At 40.3% G+C, this 25,039-nt stretch overlaps 2 protein-coding genes across 3 annotated transcripts; one reads left to right on the forward strand and one right to left on the reverse strand.

Moving 5' to 3' along the window:
• The first annotated feature begins 7,614 nt into the window (after positions 1 to 7,614).
• On the forward strand, positions 7,615 to 13,653 carry LOC117471356 (serine protease 23-like). Its single transcript, XM_034116307.1, has 2 exons — positions 7,615 to 7,905; positions 8,604 to 13,653. The coding sequence occupies exons 1-2, from the start codon at positions 7,880 to 7,882 to the stop codon at positions 9,778 to 9,780; spliced, it is 1,203 nt and encodes a 400-aa protein (XP_033972198.1). The 5' UTR covers positions 7,615 to 7,879; the 3' UTR covers positions 9,781 to 13,653.
• Positions 10,781 to 24,839, reverse strand: tmem39a (transmembrane protein 39A). Of its 2 annotated transcripts, none has more exons than XM_034116305.1 (9): positions 24,543 to 24,839; positions 19,263 to 19,476; positions 18,033 to 18,252; positions 17,355 to 17,438; positions 17,093 to 17,247; positions 14,949 to 15,306; positions 14,114 to 14,301; positions 13,909 to 14,029; positions 10,781 to 13,653 (listed from the first exon to the last, which is right to left on the reverse strand). In XM_034116305.1, exons 2-9 carry the CDS (start codon positions 19,373 to 19,375, stop codon positions 13,414 to 13,416), a joined length of 1,479 nt encoding a protein of 492 aa, XP_033972196.1. In that variant the 5' UTR covers positions 19,376 to 19,476; positions 24,543 to 24,839; the 3' UTR covers positions 10,781 to 13,413. The 2 variants fall into 2 exon arrangements, with proteins under 2 accessions (XP_033972196.1, XP_033972195.1); XM_034116304.1 differs by having other exon boundaries at positions 18,033 to 18,255.
• Between the last annotated feature and the right edge of the window lie 200 nt (positions 24,840 to 25,039).

A 25,039-nucleotide genomic window follows, 5' to 3' on the forward strand; every position in this document is an offset into this window, starting at 1 on the left:
CATATAAAAAGTAAAAGTAAAGACATGCCTACAAGCCTCAGCTGTTCTTTGTATTTAGAGCAAATATAAAACATTAACAGGCCAACAAGTTAACCAAAGAGTATATGTTATGCATTACAGGTGGCCATCGGCATTTTAGCAGCATTTACATGATGGCATGCTGAGGTTAGCATTTAGCTCAAGTAAAGTGTGATTGGCTGATGCATGAGCACGCTCCAGCCACAGTTAAAAACAGGTTAACTTTTTGACACAACCACGCCAAAAGACTGGCCTTATATGAATAAAAGGGCAGCTTTTTCTAACTGAGCTAAAGTCTGTGTCTGCTAATGTTCTTAGAGTATTAATCATTTTAGAAAAACACATTTTTTTTAAAAGAAAAGAAAAGTGTCATCGACATACAAAGTTTGGAAACAAATGTCAGCACTGAATGATCCATTTCAGAAGTGACTCACAAATCCCAACCCTCATCATTATCATCCCACACTCCTAACCCACACAGTACTCCCCTGCGGCATAAGGGAGATAATTGTATCTGGACAAGAGAAATTGGGACAATTGTATCATCACATTTTCTTAGGGGGATGATAGTGGTCTGCTGGGGGCTTATTATGGTCAGAAGTGATCTTACCGCTAGACTCCATGTTTAAACCTGATAGACCACCTCCGCCTGGCTGGAAGAGTTTAACCTCTGAGCTGTGTTATCGGCAGAAATACAGAGAGGATCAACTGAGAGATAGAAATAATGAGATCATGTTCACCACCATCAGCATAACAGGAAACCTGCAGCTGAATAACATTGTTAATGTTTTGGGTTATCTGAGTCCCACAAATTCAACTTGCTCCGTCCATGCAGCTCTGTGAGGATCAGAGATGAGTACAGTTCCCCCTGAGCAGCAGCACATGTTGCTCAACTTTCTTCTGACATTATACCACAGACTGAACCACTTGCTGCTCTCTCAAAAGTACACATCTTGAATTTCTGTGCTGAGCAAGTTATTATCTCCACATGTGGGTTGACTGTGGGAATTTCTCTCAATCACTTAACTGATGAAGACTGGAAGATAAATACCTTTTGCTCCGAGAATGAGACAATCTCTGGATTACAGCCACGCAGGGTTTAAAGTTGGATTGGATTCACAGGAATTCCTATTATCTGGGGTTTCTTTGTGGATGGGGGACTGTCACTTTCCTCAGTGTGTGGTTGCTCTCTTAGGGATGGGTGGATGCTCACAGTGACTCAACTTGGAACCAAATGGGAGTGAACTATTTGTTTGAATCAGAGCGACCGTTGGCAGACTGCACCGTTGAATTTAAAAAGCATGTTGCTGATATTCTTTGAAATAAATGTTAACAGTATGACAATAAATATCCCAGTGTCTGACTGGATTCAGTGTTTTGTTTTGAACTATATTTGATCACGTTATTTAGCTAAACTGTGACAAATGTCCATTTGGTTTATCTGTGGTTATATCAATATGTCGGACAGACATCTGGAACAGTTAGTAGTCGTAGAGATCCTGTTAAAAACATGACTATTCTGACTATTGAAAATGATATAGGACAAAGACAAACAAAGTTAAAGACAGTTTTTGCCCTCACCACATAATTTCACATTTGTTTGTGTAAACTAAAATCACATAAAGTGCATTGATGGACTTTACAAATACACAAAGAATCACAGCCTGCTTTCAAAGAAGGCAAGAAGAAACTCAAACTAAAACTAAAACAAGAAACGGAATTCGAAGAGCAGGCTTTTGCCGAAGACAGCAAGTGGTAAGGGAATAAAACGATTACAAAAGAACAAGAACAAGCTGGTCCTAGAATCATTCCCTTTGTATCTATGATGTCAGATAAAAGAATTGCACAAATGATCAGAATTCACAATACTCTTGATGAGTAAATACCACACCAGAGTTATTTGTAATAAAAGGAATTTCCCTTTGAATGATAAGCCTACATGCGATTCTAAATTGACCAAATCACATCAGATTGTATTCAAGAAAACTTTTGTTATAAAAACACAACTCCTCTCAGCTGTCATAAATATTTCCCATATCTTAAACAAGAATGTGAGTCATTTTCCAAAGCACCAGAGTATCACATGCGAAGTCAAGTGGTGTATTGTGTGCTGTTCCACATCGTGATTCACACCCTTTGTCTTTTGCTTCCTCTATTTTATGACCAAACATACTTACTAAAATCCTTCGCTGCCCTCTATGGTCAAAAGTTTGAATTCTCTTGCACATCAGACCACATAAAGCATGAGTGGTTCATTAATGACATATTTTTGTTGGTGGAACACAGTTAGTTAGGATCGCAAAGGCCCCCTCGTTAAAAGGCAATGGGATTGTCCATTGGGTTTCGGTATACTGCAGAAAATTAAGCTCTGTGGCAGGCACACGTTCATGATATACCATTTAATTGTCACTTGTTAGCACCAGCCGTTTTTATGACACGTAGAAGCTTTGGACATTTTCGAGTGGGGTATTCACCTACGTATTTTATGTAATTGAACAAAACGTGAACATCTCTTCAGCTTGTGTTGACCACATACCTTATTGCAAACATCTAACTACAAGCACGTTCAGAAAACTGTTAACTTCGAGACAAGGGAACAGGAAGTCATTTTCGGGATTTAAAGGGGACCTATTATGCAAAATGCACTTTTTGATGTCTTTTATACATAGATATGTGTCCCCGGTGTGTAAGGAGACTCACAAAGTGTCAGAAAATAACACCCTCTCTCTTTTCCTCCGTACCCAAATCTCTAAAAATGGGGGTACAACGGAGCTGATCCAGTTTTGCTGCCGATATGACGTAATATCGGCAATGCGGACCCACAGCACTATCAAGTTGCTATCAGAAACAATGCCAGACTGTTTTGGACGTAATATGGTCTTTGTTTACATTAGCTAGCATGCTAACACTCAGAGCTAACGCAGTACTGGAGAGAGTATGTGTAAAACAGCAGGAAATACAAAAAGAAATTCACCTTGTGGTAAACCAGCAAGAAAAAGCATTTGAGCTCCATACTGTTTCAGAAATAATCCTTGATGCGGATTTTCTTTTCAAGCTAAGGACCCTGAATCAGCGTTTCTCTAACAGGGCTAAACAGAGGGATATGAGGGATTTCTAAAATGCATAATCTGTTTGGTATTTTGAGCAAAACACATCATAGACATGTTTTTTATAGATTTTTATAGATTTGAAACCCATAATATATGCCTAAAAATAGCATGATAGGAGACCTTTAAGACTCATTCCTTCACCACTCTTTTGCTAATGGTTTGGTCGTTAAATGTGCTTTGTTGCACTGGTTGAACAAACCCAAGTGTGATATCACAGTGTGCTGTACTGCACAATTTGAAATAAAGAGCATGGGATCCTCCACATACTCTCAACTTGGCTGAAGCTGGACCAAAGGATAACAGCTAATAGTGCTAACAACAGCAACAGGGTTTACAGAGCGAACAGTGCTAACCATAGGGTGGGTTAAGGAGATGGAGTTCTCAGCTGTATCAGCAATATGGGCGCAGTGCAAAGTGGTGCCATTAGTGAGCCAGTGGGGAAAACACACAGGGAGTCACATGCATCAGCCGGTCAGCAATAGAGATACAGCAAATAGAAGGTGGGATTAAAACACACAAATGGAGAGAAATTTCATTTTCTGCCCGGGTAAACAATACTCCACTATCTGTTTTCTGCCATGTATTGCACTGAATTCTGAATTGAGAACCTTTTACTAGAAGCAAGGCAAAGCAGCAGCAAACGACTAACCTGATACGCAAGATGGTTTGTCACACAGGAAAATCTGTGAAGCTGTCATTGGAAACTGTTTTGAAAAGTGCAGCCATTAAAAAAAAAAAAAATGTCAGATGATTGAATGAACCATCTGTCTATCACACAAGCAAGTATAGGGAAAAGATACAACATATATATATATATATATATATATATATATATATAATTTACATCTAGAAAGGCATTCAGTGCTGCTGTTTGCTCTTCTTTTAATTAAAAAATTATCTGTTTTAAACAAACAGTTGTCTCTGTGTCGCGCAACACGCGCCTGAACCACAACCATAACCGCCAGCAGGAGGACAGATCTTGTGATATCACAAGAATCCAGCTGCCTTGTCAGTAACCAAAATAGACAGAGAAGAACAAATGCAAGTCAATGTACATGTGATTGTTATCAATGCAGCCTCCAACATTAAAACATGTTATGCAAATGTAATATTAGGGAGCAATAACTATTTTTTTATTACCCAGCAAGGCACTGTCAACTTTGACGAGTATGTGACCATGATGCTTAGTTTATACGAAGAGGGACCACAGAAACTGAACCAAAAGGAAACTATTCACATGCATCGCTGTGTTGATGTTACTGCAATTCAGACTGTTATTGTTGGATTTCTACCAGTAAATACTCCAAACAGTAAAACCTCATCACCAAACAACTCTGGGAATTTACTGAGCATCAAGAGTTGAAGTTTCCTTCACTGCAGCTGAGTTTACCATCTCTCTTTATGAGGCATTTAAAGTTATATATCAAATTTGCTTGCCAACAGTATTTTTTCTTTTTGGCTTTGTCTTGAGCTTTAAACCCCCCAAGATTTCACAGAAAATAACTTCGTGTCTGACGCTATCTCATTCTGCTAAACAGCTGTTTCATGGCCTCTAGGGACGAGCGAGAGAAGGGCTGCAGGATGGAAGAGAGGATCCAAACAAGAGACTGAGAGGCACAGAGATGGGAACATATTAAGGAGGAACAGAGACAGACAGAGAAAGACAGAGGGACATGAGGATAGAGGATTCAAACATGCGAGGCTGTCGACACTTGCTTGATTGTGTCCGAAGCAAGAGGAGGAGAGTGGGACGAATAAAACAATTAACATGAACTGTACTCAGGGGAATGTGGGTTTCCTTGGCAACAGCAGGCATAGCCAAACAAACAGGCCCTTTCATAACAACTCAAAACAAACAGAAATGTCTCGCTTATTCGCACCCAGGCATTGGTAAAAAGGGCCATCCATCTCTGTTATCCTACAGGATAAATGTCCCCCCTACATTCTTGTTATACATTCTACAATATACATTTGAGCTTCCGCGCTCCATATTTCAAATTGTTTGCGAGTAGACAGAGAATGTGGTTATCAAAGCTCAGGGAACTTTGGATGTAGATGAAAATGTCAAAAACCAGATCATCTGCTAACAGAACAACAGAAGGATAAGATGCTGGCAGACCCTCTTGCCCCAGATACTGCTACAGAAAAAGAGTGGTATGTGTGTAGGGGGAAGTTTTATAATTCTAGAGTTGCGCTGTGGGATGGGTGGGGTCTGGGTTATTCAGAGCTGTGTTTGATGAGCCAGCAGGTCCTCCCTGTGTCCTGGCAAAGGTGCTAATGGATAATCAGTTGCAGGAGACTTGAATCACTTTAAAGCAATAGTGAAACAACATATTTGCTTTTCTTCCAGAGAGTTGATGAGAACTTTTATATTTGCACCTTAAACATAAAGCTACAGTATAGCCAACATCTGATTAGCTCAGCACAAAAACTAGAAACAGGGGGAAACGACTATCCTGTCTCTGTCCAATAGAAGACTAGATCACATCTTGTGATAGGATCACACGACGCAATGCTTAATGGGGCCAGGGAATGAAGCCGATGGGCTAATGGCCCCTTTCCCACTTCCCGAAGTGCCCGTTCTCGGACCACCTCATCTCTGAACTTGCGGCTTCATTTTGATTTCAACTACAATCCTGTGCATCTTCAGGGACCTCACTGAACTTTTTTTTGAAATTAGTGAACATTTGAGGTGCTTGTAGGTGGATCTAGGTCCCTTAAACAGACAGCTTGTTTTCAGTCGGTATGCTAAGCTGGCAAGTGGCTAGCTTTACAAACACACAAGTGGTATAAACTGACTTCTCATCCAACGTTCCTACCGAATGCCAATAAATGTATTTCCTAAAGTGGCAATCTATTGCTTACATTGCTTCAGTCAATCCTTTACGAAGTCCACATACAAGCAAATAGCTGCAGGACAGGGAGAGCCAACTGTTCAGCAATGCATGACTCCACAAACACCCCCACCCCTCTTGTTCTTTCTTTCTTTCCCTCTTTCTTTCTGGGGCAGTTGAGCCTAATGAAATCATTACATAGCATAAAGTCTAACAACAGTTTGCAGTTTCAGCAGGGGTCGGTCAAGTGGAAATCAAACTTCCAACGTTGGCATCAGATCACTCTGCCCACTGAACTAATTCCGGGCACAATAGCAGCGAGGTCACTTCTGAATGTAAATGTCAGATTTCAGAGAGAATAATCACATCCATATAATTTGAACTGAGTGAGGGTTTTGTTGTGAAATGAACAGCTTTCTCCCAAGTGAAGAGTCTTTTGTGATTAATGCCAAGAGTCAGGAGGGTGATCAACCCGATGAATTAACAGTGTGGAAGCCTGTTCGATGTATGTGTGCTACATAATTATTTAATGAGTACAGCAGTTTGATGGCATTTGTGGATGTGTTTGTGTGAGACAAAGAGGGAGCAGGAGGGGGAATCTAGCCTTGTTGCCCGATCCAAAGAATGAATGTAGGTCAGTGTTTGTGTGATGAGTAGGTCACAGTATGTGACGCACGCTCGCACGCTCGCACACACACGCGCACGCACGCACACGCACGCGCACACGCGCACACACACACACACACACACACACACACACACACACACACACACACACACACACACCCCACATATCAAGTGGCATTTATGCATGGTAGGACATATTGGATACACACACACACACACACACACACACACACACACACACACACACACACACACACACACACACACACACACACACACACACACACACACACACACACACACACACACACACACACACACACACATCCTTTTCCATCTTCATCTCTCTCTCTCTCTCTCTCCACGCTCACATTTCCTCTCATCCTCTCAACAGCTTCAGTTTTGGCCAGGCAGCACCAGCCTCCTTCCAGCTGTTTTGGCCCTTCGATAACAAAACATCACAAGCTGTAAACTTTGAACAGCCCCCCAGAGTTTGTTTAATAGGTTTAGTAGGTGTTTAATAGATTCAATGAATAAAAGTATTACAAGGTCCCTGTATATCTGTGTTAAAAACCAAGCATAACTGGCAAACTTACAAATATTACTGCTAGAAATTCCTAATAATAAAGGGTCTGTGGGGTATTCATGCATATCAGTGCAGACAGCTATCTTAGAAAGTAGTCTGGTAAACCCTTAAATCTATCCTGTTTCACAACATGGCAACCCACAAGTGGTTTTCATTCATGGATAATGTATTACGCATAACAAATGAGTTATTGATAAATGCAGCCCTAATTGAATGCGTGTAATAGCCAAAGTGCACAGCAAATAGTCAAGTTAGTCAAGTGCAAAACAAATGCATTATATTCAACTAAAACAAAACAGATTTCCTATTAACTTTCTGTTGAAGTGAAGCGATAAGGGATTTACAGCAGTAAATTGTTAACCAGCAGCATTGATATGATGCGTCACATGACCGTGTCGGGGGTCGGATATGCTCACTCACTCATTGTGTGTATCTCGCCTGCAGATGTGACAGTGTGGAGGCAGACAGCAGACCGCCTCCTCCAGCAGCACACAATGATCCAACTCTTCATCAACTTTAGGACTCCTAACTGTCTCGGATTAAATCAAGTCGTCAGTTCCTGAGAGGAGCGCCGAGAAGCCTCTGTCCTTTGTAGCAGGAGTGTTCACCAGATAAACCCCCATCGCGGGATCTGCCTGTTTTGGTTTGAGGCGGGTTTTCCCCTCCGTGTTCATACACCGGCTCACCTGCAGAAGCTAAAAACCATGCGCCCCCGGGCTGCGCTACCCCGGTAAGTCACCTTTATGTGCGGTTTGTCCATGCTCGGAAAAACGTTACAGGTCAATGTAGAGAAGTTCCTAAGCAGTTAACTGCGATGTTAAATGTTAACTGTACTGTTAAAATGTAATTGGTGCAGTGGTAAAATAAACGATTTATAGTTTACAGATGTTTTTTTCCCCCCTACAAATAATGTACATTTTGATTAATTCAGTTACTCAATGTGTGAATGACTTGCAAGATGCAACTATGTCATGCTATATATTTTAGATGTTTTAGATGTCTTGTGTAACCCTGAACCCACAAATAGAGACTACAGTCAGTAGTCAACATGTTATTTAGCTACTTTTGAAGGGTTAAGGTCCAATTCCCAGACCACTTAAGGAATTTTCCATCAGAGTATAGTGGCCTGATCTTTGCCCTATTCTTCATTTTTGCAGCATTACAACAGTGGAAGTTTACAGCTACCAAATTCAAGGGCAGAAAAAAAAATCCTCAAGTTGAAATCCTCCTCCTCAATTCCCATAGTTGTAGTTGTGAATTCATGACGCTGACTTTAGGAGTGGGAATTTCTCTTCATGCAGACAGCAAGAGTGGCATGGACATCCAATCACATTCAACAGAGCCTCTTGAGTTCTGCAGAAATGTTCGAGTCTGACAGGAATGGGTCTTCAGTTAATTTTCTTGATCTGTCCTTCTGTCCATCCACAGGTTTTCCTCCATTATATTTCTCCTCTTCCTTCCCCCTGTTTTTTCCTCTTCCTCCCGCCCCCAGTGGGTTCCTCAGCGTGTCCCTGTGGTCCTCGCACAGCAGACGGAGGCTCGATCAGCCCCTCACTTCCTGTCTCCGGCCCGCTTGGACGTCAGCTCCCCCTGTGACCCAGAATGCCACAAGAAGGCTCCTCGTCCAAGCTACTGGGACCTGCGACGTCTTCTGGCCTATGAGACACTCAACTCGGATGGGCAGCTTACTGAGACAGCTGTTGCGATCTATGGCTACGACCCCAACACGAGTCCGGCCTATTCCTCTGGGTCTTCTGGGAAGGCCCAGCGGTCACATGTCAGGAGGAAGCGACAGATCTTTGGCCATGATGGGCGTTTTAGCATTTCTGGGCAGAACCACTTGCTGAAATATCCATTCTCAGTGGCCGTCAAGCTGTCCACTGGGTGTTCTGGTACATTGGTTGGCGACCGTCACGTTCTCACAGCTGCTCATTGTGTTCATGATGGTAAAAACTACGTGAAAGGAGCCCAGAAGCTCCGGGTTGGGTTTCTAAAAACGAAGCATCGAGACACACAGGCTTCGTCCTTTGACCTTTCCTCCAACTTCACCAACCATGTTGAAGGTGGCCACGTTCCTTACGCCCCACCAACAAACGACAAAATGAAGTTCCAGTGGATCAGAGCGAAGCGCACACATGTGCCTAAAGGATGGATTAAAGGGAATGCCAATGATATAGGAATGGACTATGACTACGCTTTGCTTGAGCTCAAGAAACCCCACAAACGCCGCCACATGAAGTTAGGAGTCAGCCCCCCCGCTCTGAGGCTGCCCGGTCGACGAGTCCACTTCTCAGGATTTGACAATGACCGTTCAGGCAAGCTTGTGTATCGGTTCTGCCGGGCCGGCGAGGAGACGTCCGACTTGCTGTACCAGCACTGTGATGCTCAGCCCGGGGCCAGCGGGTCAGGGGTCTACGCCCGGATGTGGGATGGGCGGCGCCGGCGCTGGGAGAGGAAGGTGATAGGTGTGTTTTCTGGGCATCAGTGGGTCGAGCGACAAGGGGCGTCTCAGGAATTTAATGTTGCAGTGAGAATCACACCTCTCAAATACGCTCAGATCTGCTACTGGATAAAGGGAAACTTTGTGGACTGCCGAGAAGGGTAAGGGGTGTAGCAACAAAACCGTAGGCCACTATATCCTCATACATCCTACTGGATCATTGGGGGCTGAAACAACTACAGTGTTCAACCCACCACTAGTAACACTGACATAAAATCAAAATAAACATCAACATTTAGTTTCCCCTGATCACATATGGCAATATCAGTAATGTAAATACAGACCCAAAGTAGTGACACTAAACATAGTAAACGGGACAGATTCATTTCCAAAACACTTAGTTTTGTATCTTCTCTCCCATTTCTCAAATATGAAAGTTTTACATGTGTATTAACTTGAAAAAGTGTAAGTCATGTGGTTTTGCAGAACAGAGGCACACTTATCCGTTTCCTGGAACAATTTTCTTGTTGATAATTTCATCTGGAAGACACTCATATCTGGAACATGCATGGACTGATATAAAACAACAGGTCATCAGATCACAAGGAGCAGGACTGGGAAAACTATTTCACTATGTATTCTAGCCTTTTAGTGTGCTTATACTAAAGATTGCACTGTTTAAACTCTTGAAGTTTCTCTACTGAAAAGTATGATTTTTGTGGATGAATGTACACATCAGCAACCAAAGGTGCCTGCAGTTTCTCTTTTAAAGATGATGCGTCTTCTCTCAGTGGACAAACTAGTTATCTACATAGAGTGCTCTGTCAGCTACACACTGTGTTTTGGAGGTATATTTAACTTGTTACACAGAAGTATTTTAGATGACTGCAGATTACTTGTTTTTATGAAGCCCATTTTGTTGAGCTTTATACATTAATTCTTAGCTCCCTCTGGTGGCAAACATAAAACATTGTAGACGTCCATCATGCAGACTTAGCCAAGGCCTACATAAGCACTTTTTGCTTCCTACTTTAAAATGTGTGAAACTGCAAATGTTATGTCTCAGAAACTGAGACATAACTGAATGAAATATATGCTCTGAAATAAGCAACTGTGTCAAATTTGTTTCTTTTCCAGCAGGCAACATGTCCCTCATACAACACGATTATTTTAAACATGTTTTATTTTGGATGTCAAAAGGCATTTTCAGAAATCATGTGGGGAAACTAGACAGTGTAAAAAGCCGAAATATGAGGACCAGCTCCAATGACTTCTCCAGCAGCAACACATTCAACAGGTTCAACCAGGAGATTGAAACTGAATCCGGGGATATGGCACAAGGAAAACTAACTCTGCAAATTTTACAACTTGCATAGCCGTAGCCGAAAAACAGATCAGCTTCAGTTTTAATAAAAACCTGTTTTCAAGTTTCCTATAAGATGAAGAAACGCCAAATACACTTTGGGGCAATGTGGTCAAGCTCTTATAGGACCTAAAATCTTTCCAAATCGTATTCCTCTTCTTCAGTTGTGGTGTTACGGGTTTCTTAAAAAACAAAGAATGTCTCAAACTTGAGCAAAGACTTAACATTCAAGAAAGTATCGGTGTGGAAACACGATTTCAATCAAACTTAAACATGTCTTCCCTCTGTGTTACTGAGATAAGGGTGATATAAGTACACCCATTAAAAAAAACTCAAATTGATGTGATGGTGCTCAATCGGAGGCTGGTGATACTACCCTTAAATACCTGCCAATTCAAGAAACATTTGCTACATTCAAGTGGAAAATGACTGCAAAAATAAAGCAGAAACACAGAGGAGAGGATTTAAGGGCTGGATGTGCAGAATAAGCATAGTAATGGGCACATGTATGGCATTTGTGTATAAGAAAAACAAATCTTCAAACTCATGACACAGAGCAGCACTGGTGATCCAGACAAGTACTCACTGGTTCATCTCAAAAGTAGTTTCCTCCATCTCATTTACACTCAACATGAAACTTGACTTGAGTCAATGTGAGATTCACGACCGCACAGGAAACATTGATCTTTTGATTTTCTACCTAGATTTGAACCTCAGGATAGGAAAAAACATTTTTTCTGTTGATTTCTATCTGAATACTGAACAGCCTATACTTAATACTGCTTTTAGTTTTTGACTGAGTTAGAGACGGGGAATGAGAGGAGTTTCATAAAGAGAAACATACTTTGGAGTAAAAGGATGTTCGCCAAATGTGACTTAACAGAAAAGGCAACAGCATGCAAGGCAACCTGTTTCAAACACCATACCGGTAACTGAGAATACATAAACTGGTAATGATGTGATGCATTCAGTCTCTCTTCATCACCCATGGAAAGGTCACTATAAGAACACCCTCTGCTGTCAAATCCATGAGAGATATATTTGCAGAGTGAGAAGTGTTAGGTCCTAGGACGTACCAACAGAAATCTTTATTATTAGCCACATTTGTTCCTTTATCTACAGCCAATCCACAAAGACCCTATTACGATATGGTCCTAATACCATTAAGGTTTAAGCATTGAGGCACCAAATCGAAAACATTGACTGGATCACCTTTAACACAAATGAGTAATTGAGAACTTTTCAGCATGTCAAAAGGTTAGTCAGGCATCAGCAAGTTGACTTTAATCCTCATCTGGTACAGCAGCAGCCCTGCAAAGTTAACACTTCTTAAGGAACAACCAGAGCAGGCAGGGCTATAGGACAAGAAAAGTCAGTCAGGGTTAAGCTGTTTTCTGAAATTATTTGTGAGTGTGCTTTTAATTTACAGATGCCAATAGTATTTCCACACCCACACACAGGTTGACACTCGGGTGTACGTTTGTAAAGACTGGTGCTGTAACTGCCCTCCAGATAGCCAATGAAATGAAAGAAGCAGATACTGAGAGTGAAAAACAAAGTACCTACAGTAATGTGATTGAGGAAGAATACCGCCATCTCTGCAGAGGAAGAGGATCAGAGTACCTAAGGTGTTTTCCCTATAGACTCATCTGAAGACTGTAAACGGTGGGAAACAGCAAGACTGGCTCCGTCTAAAGGTTACAAACTATAAACACATTAAATCTCCTTTGTTTAATTGATTCAAATGTGTGAAAATGACAAGACAAATATCTGTGGTTGCCTGGCAACTGCTCAAAGCCAATAAATAGTCTGGCGCTGTTGTTTTTACGCTTAAATATTTGTTCTTATTAAACAAAGGAGACATACGTGCTGATGAGTGAGTTTTAGAGGTGCTGGAAGGCAGATTCTGTTACTATCGGTTTAACCAGGCTAGACATTTAATACATTTCTGCCTTTTTGCCATCTTTGCGCTAACTGTGCTGTTGCCTCACACTTGATGGACAGATATGAGTCAGGATCTGAGGCACAACTCCTTCCACTGCTCTGAGTGGCTCGTCTGTTCGACTGACTGTCAGAGGCCAGGCTTTGCTCTGTGATTGGCCACCTGCACTTAAAATATCTTTGGTGAAAGTCACCTCCTGGCATTCCCTGACTTCCCTGTCGCCTAGCAACAACATAACACAACATGCTAATGTCATCAGCGTGGTAATGCCCGGCGTAACTCGAAATAGTATACAAAATAAAAATATTCTTTTAAATAGGTATATAAACATTGCATTACAAATAGAACCGTATCAAAACACGGTTACGAGTTCACAGTCTGTCCCTCATCCTCCAAGCGTGAGTGCGAATCAACCCTCCGGTCCTTTTCCAGACCCCCACCCGTCTCGCCTCCACAACAAGAATACGTGGGTGAGGTCTCGCTGTGCGGAGGATCACTGCACCTTGAGCCCCAAACTGTTGGAGGACACAGGGTAGGAGTAGGCTTTGCCCAGCACGATGCGATCTCGCAGCAGTTTAAAAAGGACATAGTAGTTGCAGAAGAGAATAAGGCCCAGAGACAAAGTGTGGTTCCAGCGCTCGGAGCGCAGCAGAGAGTATAACTGGTACAAAACCACACTGGACTCGATCCAGATCAGCAGGTTCAGGATCCGCAAGGGCTTGTGGAACAGGAACTGGAAGACCAACAGACAGGAAGATAAGAAGATAAATGACAGTGCATATAGAAAGGTCAAAGCACTTAATATGCAGGGTGTGAACCATTTTTTTTAATGCAATATGCAATATAGAATATGCTTTCAGAGGTAGAAGGAAACTAATTCTTCCGCTGTGTAGTACTTTTGTATAGTACAGAAAGTGTACTTCTCTTCTAAATTAATATTTTACAGGTCAATCCCTCCGTCATTATAATAAAAAGAACAAATACTCACATAAAACCTTGCATGGGAAACATCAGAGGGCAGAGCAACATTATAGGGTCCGACTGCCTTATACAGCGATCGACTGTGTCGTACCAACACCCCCTGAGGCCAAATGGTACTTTCTGACCACCTGCAAAATATATCAAGTTATACATGCAGCATTGACAGTCAATTTGAAAATCTGTGTCTAATGTGTTTACGATTCTCCACTCACACATGCTGAGGAGCGTTGCTGTACGAGCCGTGCTCCAGTTTCTGCCAGCGGCCCAGGTGAGCGGCCGAGCGATGCAGCAGGTCGCAGTAGCTGGGCGGCAGCAGCTGACTCATCAGCATCACAAACGCATTGATCCACACCATGATCAGATGCTCACAGGACCAGCGCATGTCATAGTACTGCGTGCTCTGTTGGAGTTAATGGGAAAAGGAACGGTATATTTACTAGTTTACAGCAAGAAACCAGGTAAAATGTAGGGCAGGGGTGTCCAAACTACGGCCCGCTGACCATTTTGAATCGGCCCTCAGCAAATAAAAAAAGTATAATGGAATATGGCCCACAAATGAAACTTGTGCTTGTCTTATACTGTACTTCTTAAATGTAAAAATATATTACACAGTAGTATTCATGTGTTAAGACCACTTTTCAAATAAATTCAGTCAATTAAAGTTTGAAACATTTTCTAACATATATTAGTTGATAAGAAAAAAGCCCAATGACTTATTTGCATAACAAGCTTGAAATACACCCTTCCTATTTTTCCTTATTATGATCAATCGGAGGCTTCTGTTTTAAGGGATGAGCTGCCAACACTCACAAGCATCATTTACCTACATTTGATTGATTTTGCTAACTTATAACTGAACTTATGAGGCAATATACCTCTAGTGATTGGCCCAGACCTTCGTATATATTTCTGTATGTGGCCCTCGGTGAAAAAAGTTTGGACACCCCTGATGTAGGGTCATGATGTGATGGGGAGGGGATACAGAAATAATTTGCACTTTAACGCTGATATTCTCAATAAAATAAAAACAAAAAGACAGATACCAACCTTAACAAAGCAGAGAGGCAGGAAGGCTACGTAGTAAGCACTGAACAGCGAGTTGAAGAGCACTTCCTTGATTCTACGGTTGAAGTCGCTCTTTAGCTCCTCCACCTCTGCTCGAATTAACTCCGGCGTGTGCGAGTGTGTGTGTGGAGGGCAGGTGTGTGTAGGCATGTGCGGGGGACTGGAAAACTGCTCTCTGAGGTTCTCTCGCAACAGGAAGAGGAAGTCACGTGGTCGAAAGAACGGGGTCTCTGTGAGCTCTGTCTGCTGGTGGTCTGCGGGGTAATCGCTGTCAGCTGGTGCCGTTTGGCTTTTCCCTCCCTCCTGATGGAAACAGCAAAGAGGGACGTACACACCAAATCTGGAATGGAAGGAGGGCGGGGAGCCAACAAGGACAGAAGAAGAGCAGCGAGTTTTAGTCTTTTGAACTGACAGCAGGATGAAAATGAAGTTTATGTATGTGTGAGTGTTTAAGTAGGTACATGTGTGTTATTTGTCATTTCAAACAACCCCCATGTACTTTTCCGTTTTTATTTTATTCTACACATTTTCTTTTGTATTTAATTTGCCATTTTCGGGTCACTAAAGAGATTACTGCAGGTCTCCCTTGAAAAAGAGATCAATGATCTCAATGGGATTTCATCTGGATAAATAAAGGTTTTGAATTGAATTGATATGATTTGCAAAACTGTACTTTTAATATAATGTAAAATCAGACATTAAGAGAGGTTGGGTCCACGAGATCCATTAGCGCAGACATAAAAAAAGGACAAAGTAGCAACAAGCTCACTGTGAATCAACTGATGAATGGCTATTTGTACTGAACATCTAATGTTTGGTGGCCAAAGGAAACATATTTTTAGATTTATCTGGGGATTTTTTTAATGCTGATAAATGAAGGTTTTTTCCTTTCACGTCTGCACCACAACAGCAACGTCATGGTTTGTTACGTTTTGTATCAGATTCACTCCATGCCGTCTATGATACATACACAGAATTGAAACAAAAAGAAAAGAAATAAAATACTGTGTTGAGTCATTTCCTTTAGAGTTTGATGCCACAGACACCATAAATTAAAATAACCCACAACTTTGCTAATCATGTTTTGCAAGTGTCAATATACCAGCTGGGGTATTTTGGTCCCTGTACATCATGAACATTTGAAACCTGCCACTGCTTTTGATCTTGTTTATGTAGAGCAGAATCAGCGTCTGAATCCATCATCCTCTTAAACCTTCGACTACAAAAACTAAAGTCTGTAGCAGTGCAAAAAAAACAAGCATAGTTCAAAGTTCTCCATCAAAATCTATTCAACTCATCATCTCTTTCAACACCATGAATGACTTTGAGTAGAGAAAGTGAGAGTGCCATGTTTTGCCCATTTATGTCGTGCATTGCTGTTTATCTCTTTATGATGGCAGGCGTTTTGATCCACTTAAAGCCTTTCAGAACCGGTATTTACAGGTTCTTCAGCCTTGAGACGTGGTCAGATCACAACTTATACATGCATTTCCTGGCCTTTAGAGGGTATGGTAGGGCAGTGGTTCTCAAATGGGGGTAAACGGACCCCTAGGGGTACGGTGGAGTACTGCAGGGGGTACGTGAGATTTATTTTATGTTAATGAAAAAATAAAAAAATAGATAAATATACCAATTTTAGGAAAAGTAACGAAGTTTGAGCAGTGTGGATTTTATATTAATAGACTAGAGTTACACATATTTCAAAACGCGAAGTGTAATAACTGCAGTTTGCCTCCCTGTCAGAATGACAAAGATCCTCAGTGAAGCACAAGCCCATGTTTCTCACTAAATTGTAAGTACAACTTATTAAAAAGATCAGTTCAATGCAACTAATGTCGTCTTGGTGTTATTGCATGATGTTAAAATTGGTTGGCCATGAATTTAGTGATGGATTGTAAACATTTTAAATGTAGCATTTAAGTGTTTCTCAGGTACAATGTTGTTGTTTTAATAAATCAGACACTGATGGTGCAGCACTGTACTGTACCTCTTTATATAGGCTTTTTTTTCCTAACAAATAGTTTTTGCGCTGATCAGGGGGTACTTGGCTGAATTTTTTTTTCAAAGGGGGTACATTATTGAAAAAAGTTTGAGAATCACTGTGGTAGGGGGTATCAAAGACTCACGGGTATCCCAGGAAGAGGAGGTTGAGCACAGAGTGGTTCTTGCAGAGGTTGACCAGCGTCCAGCAGAGCACCCAGCCACAGAGCGTCAGCAGGCTGAGCCGCGCTGCGATCAGAACCACGTAGCGGAGAAGGGATCCGCCGCTGCTCTGAGACACCTGCACAGGACGCCACCACAGGTTACCAGAGAGACAGCCGGGGGGTTTGATTCCCACAGAGGTTATGTGTATTTAATGTTTCTGCTTATTGTATGTTGTGTGTTTACCTCTGAAACGATAGTCCAAACAAGCCTCCTGGCCAACATGACTGTAATGAAGATAGCCAGGTGGTAGTCCATCAGATGGAAATTCTGTTCAAACATAGAGAAAGAAGCAATCATTATTTTTCCATGGAGACATTTTTTTTGTTAAATTGTACATATTAAATTAGACCTGAACATGCACAATATACTGTTAATATTTTATGAACTGTGTGCAGTGGCTAAACAACTGTATTGGTTTTCCAATTCAGAGATGTCATTACTGCCAAACTGTTAATGTTTTACTTATTTAAAAAAAGAAGAGGGAAGGTTGATTCCAACTCGTTTTAACCCAGTTGTTCCCTGCTCACATTCAAAAATGTGTTTTTGTTTGGTTAAAGAAAATAAAGTTGGAATATTTCTAATAAACAGAGAAAAAAATAAAGAAAACAATAGCAAAGAAGTCACTTAAAAGTAAAAAATAAATAAATAGAAAAGCAATAACAAATCAAGCTGGTGTGTACTCCAGGTTTCAGTCGTCTTTTTAATATTCATGGTACATGGTTTCAACAAAAAAAGATTAGCCGGGTCTTTGGATGTAAAGTGTTCCCGCTTAAGATACGTGTGAAAAATTGAGATTTGTTTTTACATTTTCAAAGTTAAGAAAGAAAAAAGCATGACTTTGATTGGCCAGTGTGTTCTTACGAGCGAGGTAGAGGCAGCAGGGTGGCTGTACGGGTACCACCACACCGTCCTGTAGATGTTTATGTACTGGACAAACAAGGCCACCAGCAGATACAGGAAGAGCAGGAACTCAAACAGCAGGCTGCTGTCCAACGGCAGCTCGGGGATCCTCGAGTGACGCACCGGCTCCGGAATAATGAGGGCCGAGATAGGGGGCGCAGACAGACCCACCACGTTACTGCTGCTGAGGGAACACAACCACACCTAAAATACACTTGTAGACAAAAGGTGTGGTGCAGAACAATGTTTGTGTCACATCACACCCAATTCTCAAACCTTGACTCAGGCTTGAAGTTCATCTCTATTTGTATGCCAGTTTTACAAGGATTACATCTAATATTTTTTCAGAGAAATCCATTTGCAACTATTTTGATGGACAACTCATCTTTATGTAAATGATCTCTTTGTCATTCTTAAATTATTTTGTTTTAATTCCAAACAATGTCCCAACATTTTAGTGACCTTAATCTATAAATAACGGTAATTCTTTGACGGAATATAAATGACGTGGAAGAGATTACTACATGATTAAAGAATATGTTTAGCTGATGTTTGATATCCAGGCTCTGATATCCTAGACCTAGGGGAACGACAATAACCATTTAGTGGAAGTGGATCAGAGCCTGCAGGTGGATGCTGGGGTGGAGCTCTTTAAATACTAAAGGCTCAGCAGCAGCAAGCGCATCGTTTTCAGGAGAGCCTTTGATTGGCCACTGACGGCTCAAGTCAGAGACTGTTTGAATCCATTTGTAAGTATTGCTGATAACATTTAGTTTTGTTCAATTTAATGGAGTTATTGTTAATCTCTAGTAATAATGACAAGTAAGGCAAGGCAAGGCAAGGCAAGGCAAGGCAAGGCAAGGCAAGGCAAGGCAAGGCAAGTTTATTTATATAGCACCTTTCAACACAAGGTAATTCAAAGTGCTTTACAAAAATGGAAGACAAGTAAGTCAAAAATAATTTTAAATGATAATACGGCTAGCTAAATTCATAGGCAAACAAACAACGAATTAAGCACTTTTGATGCATGTCTGATAAAGTACTTTAAACATTCCATCTAAGTGGACAATAAAAGAGAGCATTAAAGCCTTACTGGGTAAGACCTAAAGTGAAATGGGGTTTTCTTTCCAGACTGTTTTGTTTTTAAGTTTCCATTCAGCATAACGTCTGATAAAAACAGTGTGTGCTCACCTGTTCCTGATGCCTGTCCCATTGCTGATGTTGCCTCCGACCAGAGTCTGCAGGGACGGCAGAGCAGAGCGACTTAGCTGCTGTCTGCTGGGACCCCTGCGACCTCCTGGCATGGTCGCCAGTTACCTTGGCAACCACGGACGCCGCCCACCAACCAACAGCCGCTGGCACTCCTCCCCTTCTCCTCAACGAGCCACCATGTACAGTCAGGCCACTGCGGGGGGGAAATACAAAACTGTCAACAGAAGTCTACAGATTATTAAAAAAATGCAAGTCACGCAGAGACGTAAAACCAACAAACCTGAGGCCTAATCAACATTTATAGGAGAGCACCCCGGAGACAAATTAAATATAATTTGAGTATAGACCTGTCCCGTGGTGTTTACTTCACACACAAATTGAGCAGTTGTGAAATTAATGAGTGGAAGGATAATTGGAGCACTGTGCAGATGCTGCAGTTTGTCAATGACTTATTTATTTCTAATATGTTAAATGTTATGTTCTCCCTTATGTTTATTAAATGGTTAACTGTTGCATGACTTGTAATTCTAAGTACAACAAAATGGCCTGTAAGTTAGACATCTGCCTGCAGGACCACAGATATTCAGCTGTCACTGAAGTTGATGAAAAATAGATCTAAACAGATATTTCACCACTGTTAAAAATGTTGGATTAAAAGTAGGAAACAGAGTTAAAAAGGGGTTTCCTTAAATAAACCAGCAACTTAACAGCGTGATCTGAGAATCTGATGCACGTTAAAACATAAAGACATTAACGTTCATTGTTTGGTCTGTTTGCCACTGCTTTGATCAGCCTTTATCAAACCTACACCAGATGTAAACTTGAAATTAAATATCGCTATTAAAAAAAGGCATCCTGACAGTTCTAAAAGGATTCAATCTAATAATTTGTCAATGGACAAATTACCATTATGTCAATAATGAGGAAACAGGAACTAGGTCAGCAGTCCATTTCATTTAATTGAATTTAGTTTTTTGAAAAGTGCTGTATAAATAAAAATAAAGATATTTCCACCTTCACAAACCTGCCAGGAAACTATTGAGAAGAGGTCATATTCTGACCTATTTGTTATTCGTATGTAGCATCAATAGAAGTGCATTTAGTTGTGAAATCCAGTGTAAACAATGGCATTAAATCAACCTCAAATCTTTATTGTACGGCATTTTTTATTTGCGTGAAATAATCTCTGCAGCGTGCACATCTTTTAAGTTAAATTTCAGAATTTTCTTTTGCATATTTTTCTGTATTGTGTAGGGAGTAGAGGAGGACATAACATGCAAGAACAGTCATTGGCTGGAATTGAACGGGCTGTATGTAACTTAATGCAACAAATTGATTACAGAGACTGCATTTATTTTTAATGTTTTATTAAGTATCATTTCAATACACAAATTCTTAGTCATTCATTTGAGTTTTGAATCCCTAATCAATCAAATAACCGTTTTTTTTTTATGAGGGTTCAACTTTATGGTGATTTTATGGATGCGGTTGTATTATAAACCCTATTGTTCTCCAGCTCCACTACAGATTACAGCCTCTGAAGTTGAATGAACCGCTCTCCCAAACAAGTTCAACATAAACTACGGTTGGATTTATTGCATGACTGTTGAATAGACCATGGCTGACATTTTGACTCGTCAATGCAGGAAAAGCACAGTTTTCATTATGTATACTACATAATATAATTTGTAGTATGTATTAACATTAATAATAAATCCAATTGATTAAGTATTCAAGTTAACGATATCAGTGAAGGAACATGCACAATACACCTGGGCTTCACCTGCTTTAGTACAAATGTCTGCCATGAGAAGAGGCTACGTGACTGCATTAGTTTCAGCGGTAGTTAAGAAAGTGAAAATGGGAAACAAAATGAAAATGACTTATAGTACTTAGCTATCATCTTTTCACCTCATAGAAGCAGCTCCATTTACCACGATTAATACCGGATCACAGAAACATCCCAAAGCCTTCTTGTAACTGTAACACCACTGGCAACTGTTTAACCAGAGCTTGAGTAAACAGAGCGCTCACCAATCTACTACCTGGAGTACCAGACCCGTTTGTGTGCAGTCCAACAGCTGTTTGCACTGCAGAGGCAATTACAAATGTCTAGGTATATTGTCTACAATAAATAACTCACGAGTGTTCATTCAAGAGCCAATATATCATTTAAATTAGGGCTACAACAAAGGATTATTTTCAGGTTGTTCTGAAAAATTAACCTAATAATAATGTTGTTATCGTTAACACCTTGATTACTCCTGCTGTGACACGTCAGACACGCCGTTAAAACAAAGACCATTAAGCTTCCTCTTTGTGTCATCCTCAAAACACTTCAATACTTATTTCCCACTCATAGACCAATTAATGGTCCGGGTGTGGGAGGCTATGAACAGCTACATGATGACATGACATGACATGCAACAAAAACATGTCCAAAAGACGTGTAGAAGTAAAGAAGAACTGATTGAAGTCAAGGGATGTGAAAACAAGGTGAATGTATTCTACGGTTCCAGCCTCCTAACGATGAGGATACAATATCTTTCTGTTTCAGGTTATTATGAATTAAGTATGATTGGGTTGTGGGGACTTTCAAAACTGAATCATTGGAGAAAAAAAAAACATACCAAAACAATGTTTGTGAATGTGTCTGTTTTTTAAGTTTAATATGACATGGAAAATTGATCAATTGCACAGTCAGTGGGATGTTTTAAAGATACAAGCTGAGAAAACTAAGACAGCAACTAGCAGTATTTTTTACATTTGATTAATCTGCAGAATATATTTTTTGTATCATCAATGAATTGTTTTATCTCTACAACGTTGAAAATCTTTCCAACAAGACTTATTCAAATGTTTTGATTTAACTGACCAAAGTATATAAAAAATATATTTTCTTATGTGAGCTGGAAAGTATCAAATCCTCACATGGGAGAAACTGGAACAGCAAATGTAAACAATGTATCAATAATCAAAACAGTTGCAGATACATTTGATTGACTACCTAATGGAATAACCTACAAAAACAAACAAACATTTTTAACTTGTTTGTGAGAAAGTGTTGAATCATGCAGTCGACAGAAAAAAAAAGGGTCAACTTTTTCGGTAACCGGTTTGTAATATTGCAAAAATGCCAAAACATTTTCTAGTCCTGGGCTCTTAAGTGTGAGGATATGCTCTTCTTCTTTATATAATTTGATAGTTAACTGAATTGATTTTACACTTCTATGGATAAAGAAGCAATTTGAAGATGTCTATTGGATTCAAATTATGAAAATGTTTTGTGAATCAAGATTATGATGGTCATGTTTCACTATTCTCTGACACAAATCAACTATTGATTTATAAAGAAAGCTTTAAATCGATCTATAATGAAAGTAATTTTGAAGTCCTATCTAAGTTAGTGTAGCTGTAACTTTACTACATCAAATACTGTATCATTTCTCTCAGCCTCACTGCTCAGCAAGTGTTAGGCTCCTACAACAAAACCTCAACCTCAGCCAGATAACATCATCCCCCGAGTGCTTCAACATTTCCTTTAGCATCACATGAAACAAGATGGAGATGATCTTACAAATGCTCTGTGGCCACTGTGTTCAAGCTCCAATTAAAAACAATATTAAAGCTGATTTTTCAACAGGAAACAGCCGTCAACACTCACACAAGGCCACTGGGGACCTAAATTACAGTTGAAATTCAAAAGTGAAAACAGGAACTGTGAACTAGAGAAATAAACTTACATGGAGAGATTGCAGGAGGGTATTTTGTAATGATGTGGAAGTGTAGCACTAGTTTTCCCCTTCAATTCAAGGCCTTTAAAAAAAATGTAAACACGCAGTGGTGGAATATAAAGAAGTACAACTTAGAGGTAGGCTGATTGTAAAACATTTCCATTTTCTGTTATGTTTTACTTCTACTCCATTACATTTTAGATGCAAATATTATTCTTTTTAATTGAGTATTTTGTCTGACAGCTTTAGTAACTTTACAGATTGCAAATGATCTTACCCTTCCTGTCCAGTGAATATGAGGCATTACCAGATGGTGAATTATTGTTGTTTACCAGAGGTGGAAACAGTACTCAGATCGTGTACTTGAGTAAAAGTAGAAGTACCAGAGTGTAGGAATACTCTGTTACAAGTAAAAGTCCTGCATTCAAAATGTTACTCAAGTAAAAGTACAAAAGTATTAGCATCAAATATACTTCAAGTACCAAAAGTAAAGTACTCATTCTGCAGATTGGTCCATTTCAGAATAATATATATTATATGTTTTGATTATAATTATTGATGCATTAAAGTGTTATCAAAGCTGGTAAAGGTGCAGCTAGTTTTAATGACTTTGTATACTGCAGGGAGGATTGTGAATTTACTCCAGGTGCAACTAAAGTCTGATTTAAGAGTTGATTATATTTCACATTATTAATCCGATTGGAAATGGAAATGGAAATACTCAAGTACAGTACAACTATCTAAAAATTGTACAGTACTTGAGTAAATGTACTTAGTTACTTTACACCACTGCTGTTAACTTAATGATAAAGCTTTCCCTTATGAGTTACGAAAATGCTCCTACTTCTTATACTGAACAAACAGGGCTGTCTATCTTCTTATAGATATTTGGTTCTCACAAGACAGCAATGGCACAATCAAATAATGATATTGTAGTTTATGATGCATAGCCATAAATTAAGCCAACAGCATATAAAAGGAATTACAATTAGCACAACCTTAAACATAATACAGCAGTCAAATGACACATGCACATTTATGTTTTACTGCTGAGCAAATACCTTTCATACTTTAAGTACATGTTATGTATTCATGCTCTTATTTAAGGTTTTATATGCAGGACCTTTACTTCTTGTTGAGTATTTTCATAATGTGGTATTGGTCTACTATATTACTTTTACTAAGGATCTAAAAACGACTTCTTCAACCACTGTTATAAAGCAAATACTATAAGGTGGGTAAAAAGTGTTTCAAAGTAAAGCTTTGTTGAGCTGAAAGTGTTGACTTTGTTTTGGGAACACTTTGTTAGGAAGCGTTTTTTCTTTTTTTGCAGAGACTTGCTAAGACATGCACTAAGGCTGCCTGTCTGAATCATGACATCAGGCAGCAGCGTTGTCATTTTGCACACAGCGGAAACTTGTAAACGCACTTTAATATAAAGATTGTGTGCTTGTATCTAGCTGTTAGATTTCAGGTTTTATAGCCAAAATAGTAAGACAACATGTCCGTGAAGCCAGTTACTCACACAACACACGGGGGGGTGAAGTGAGCGAGGATGCATCAGTCAGTCGTGCGGCTCCCAGCCTGACGAGTCCAGACAGCACCGAGCATTTTATCCGCCTTGCAGCTTCAATATCCCGGGCTGCACTGCTGGGGCGACGGGCTACCTCGGTACCGGCGATGCTGGAGGGTCGCTTTCTCTCCGGGTTCAACACATAAACCGCTTCAAAAGTTATCCCCGGGCTTCAGGAGCAACAGTGTAAATGCGTTGCACAGAGACCGACGTGGCAAACCCGCACCTCCTCTCTTTGCGACGTCATCGACAAGCGACTTCACTGCACAGTCGCAGTTTGACAAAACACACGGCTGGTCTGAAGTCAGTGCTGATTATAACTTGTATTAATGGTTGTTTTAATTATAAATAACAATGTTTTGAGTTATGACCAGCATATTTCTAACTAACAAAAGAACAGTGTACTTTTACCGAAGTATTGCAGTATACACATTTACATTATAATGTTT

This window comes from Trematomus bernacchii, unplaced genomic scaffold (assembly GCF_902827165.1).
Source record: "Trematomus bernacchii unplaced genomic scaffold, fTreBer1.1, whole genome shotgun sequence".
NCBI classification, from domain to species: Eukaryota; Metazoa; Chordata; class Actinopteri; order Perciformes; family Nototheniidae; genus Trematomus; species Trematomus bernacchii.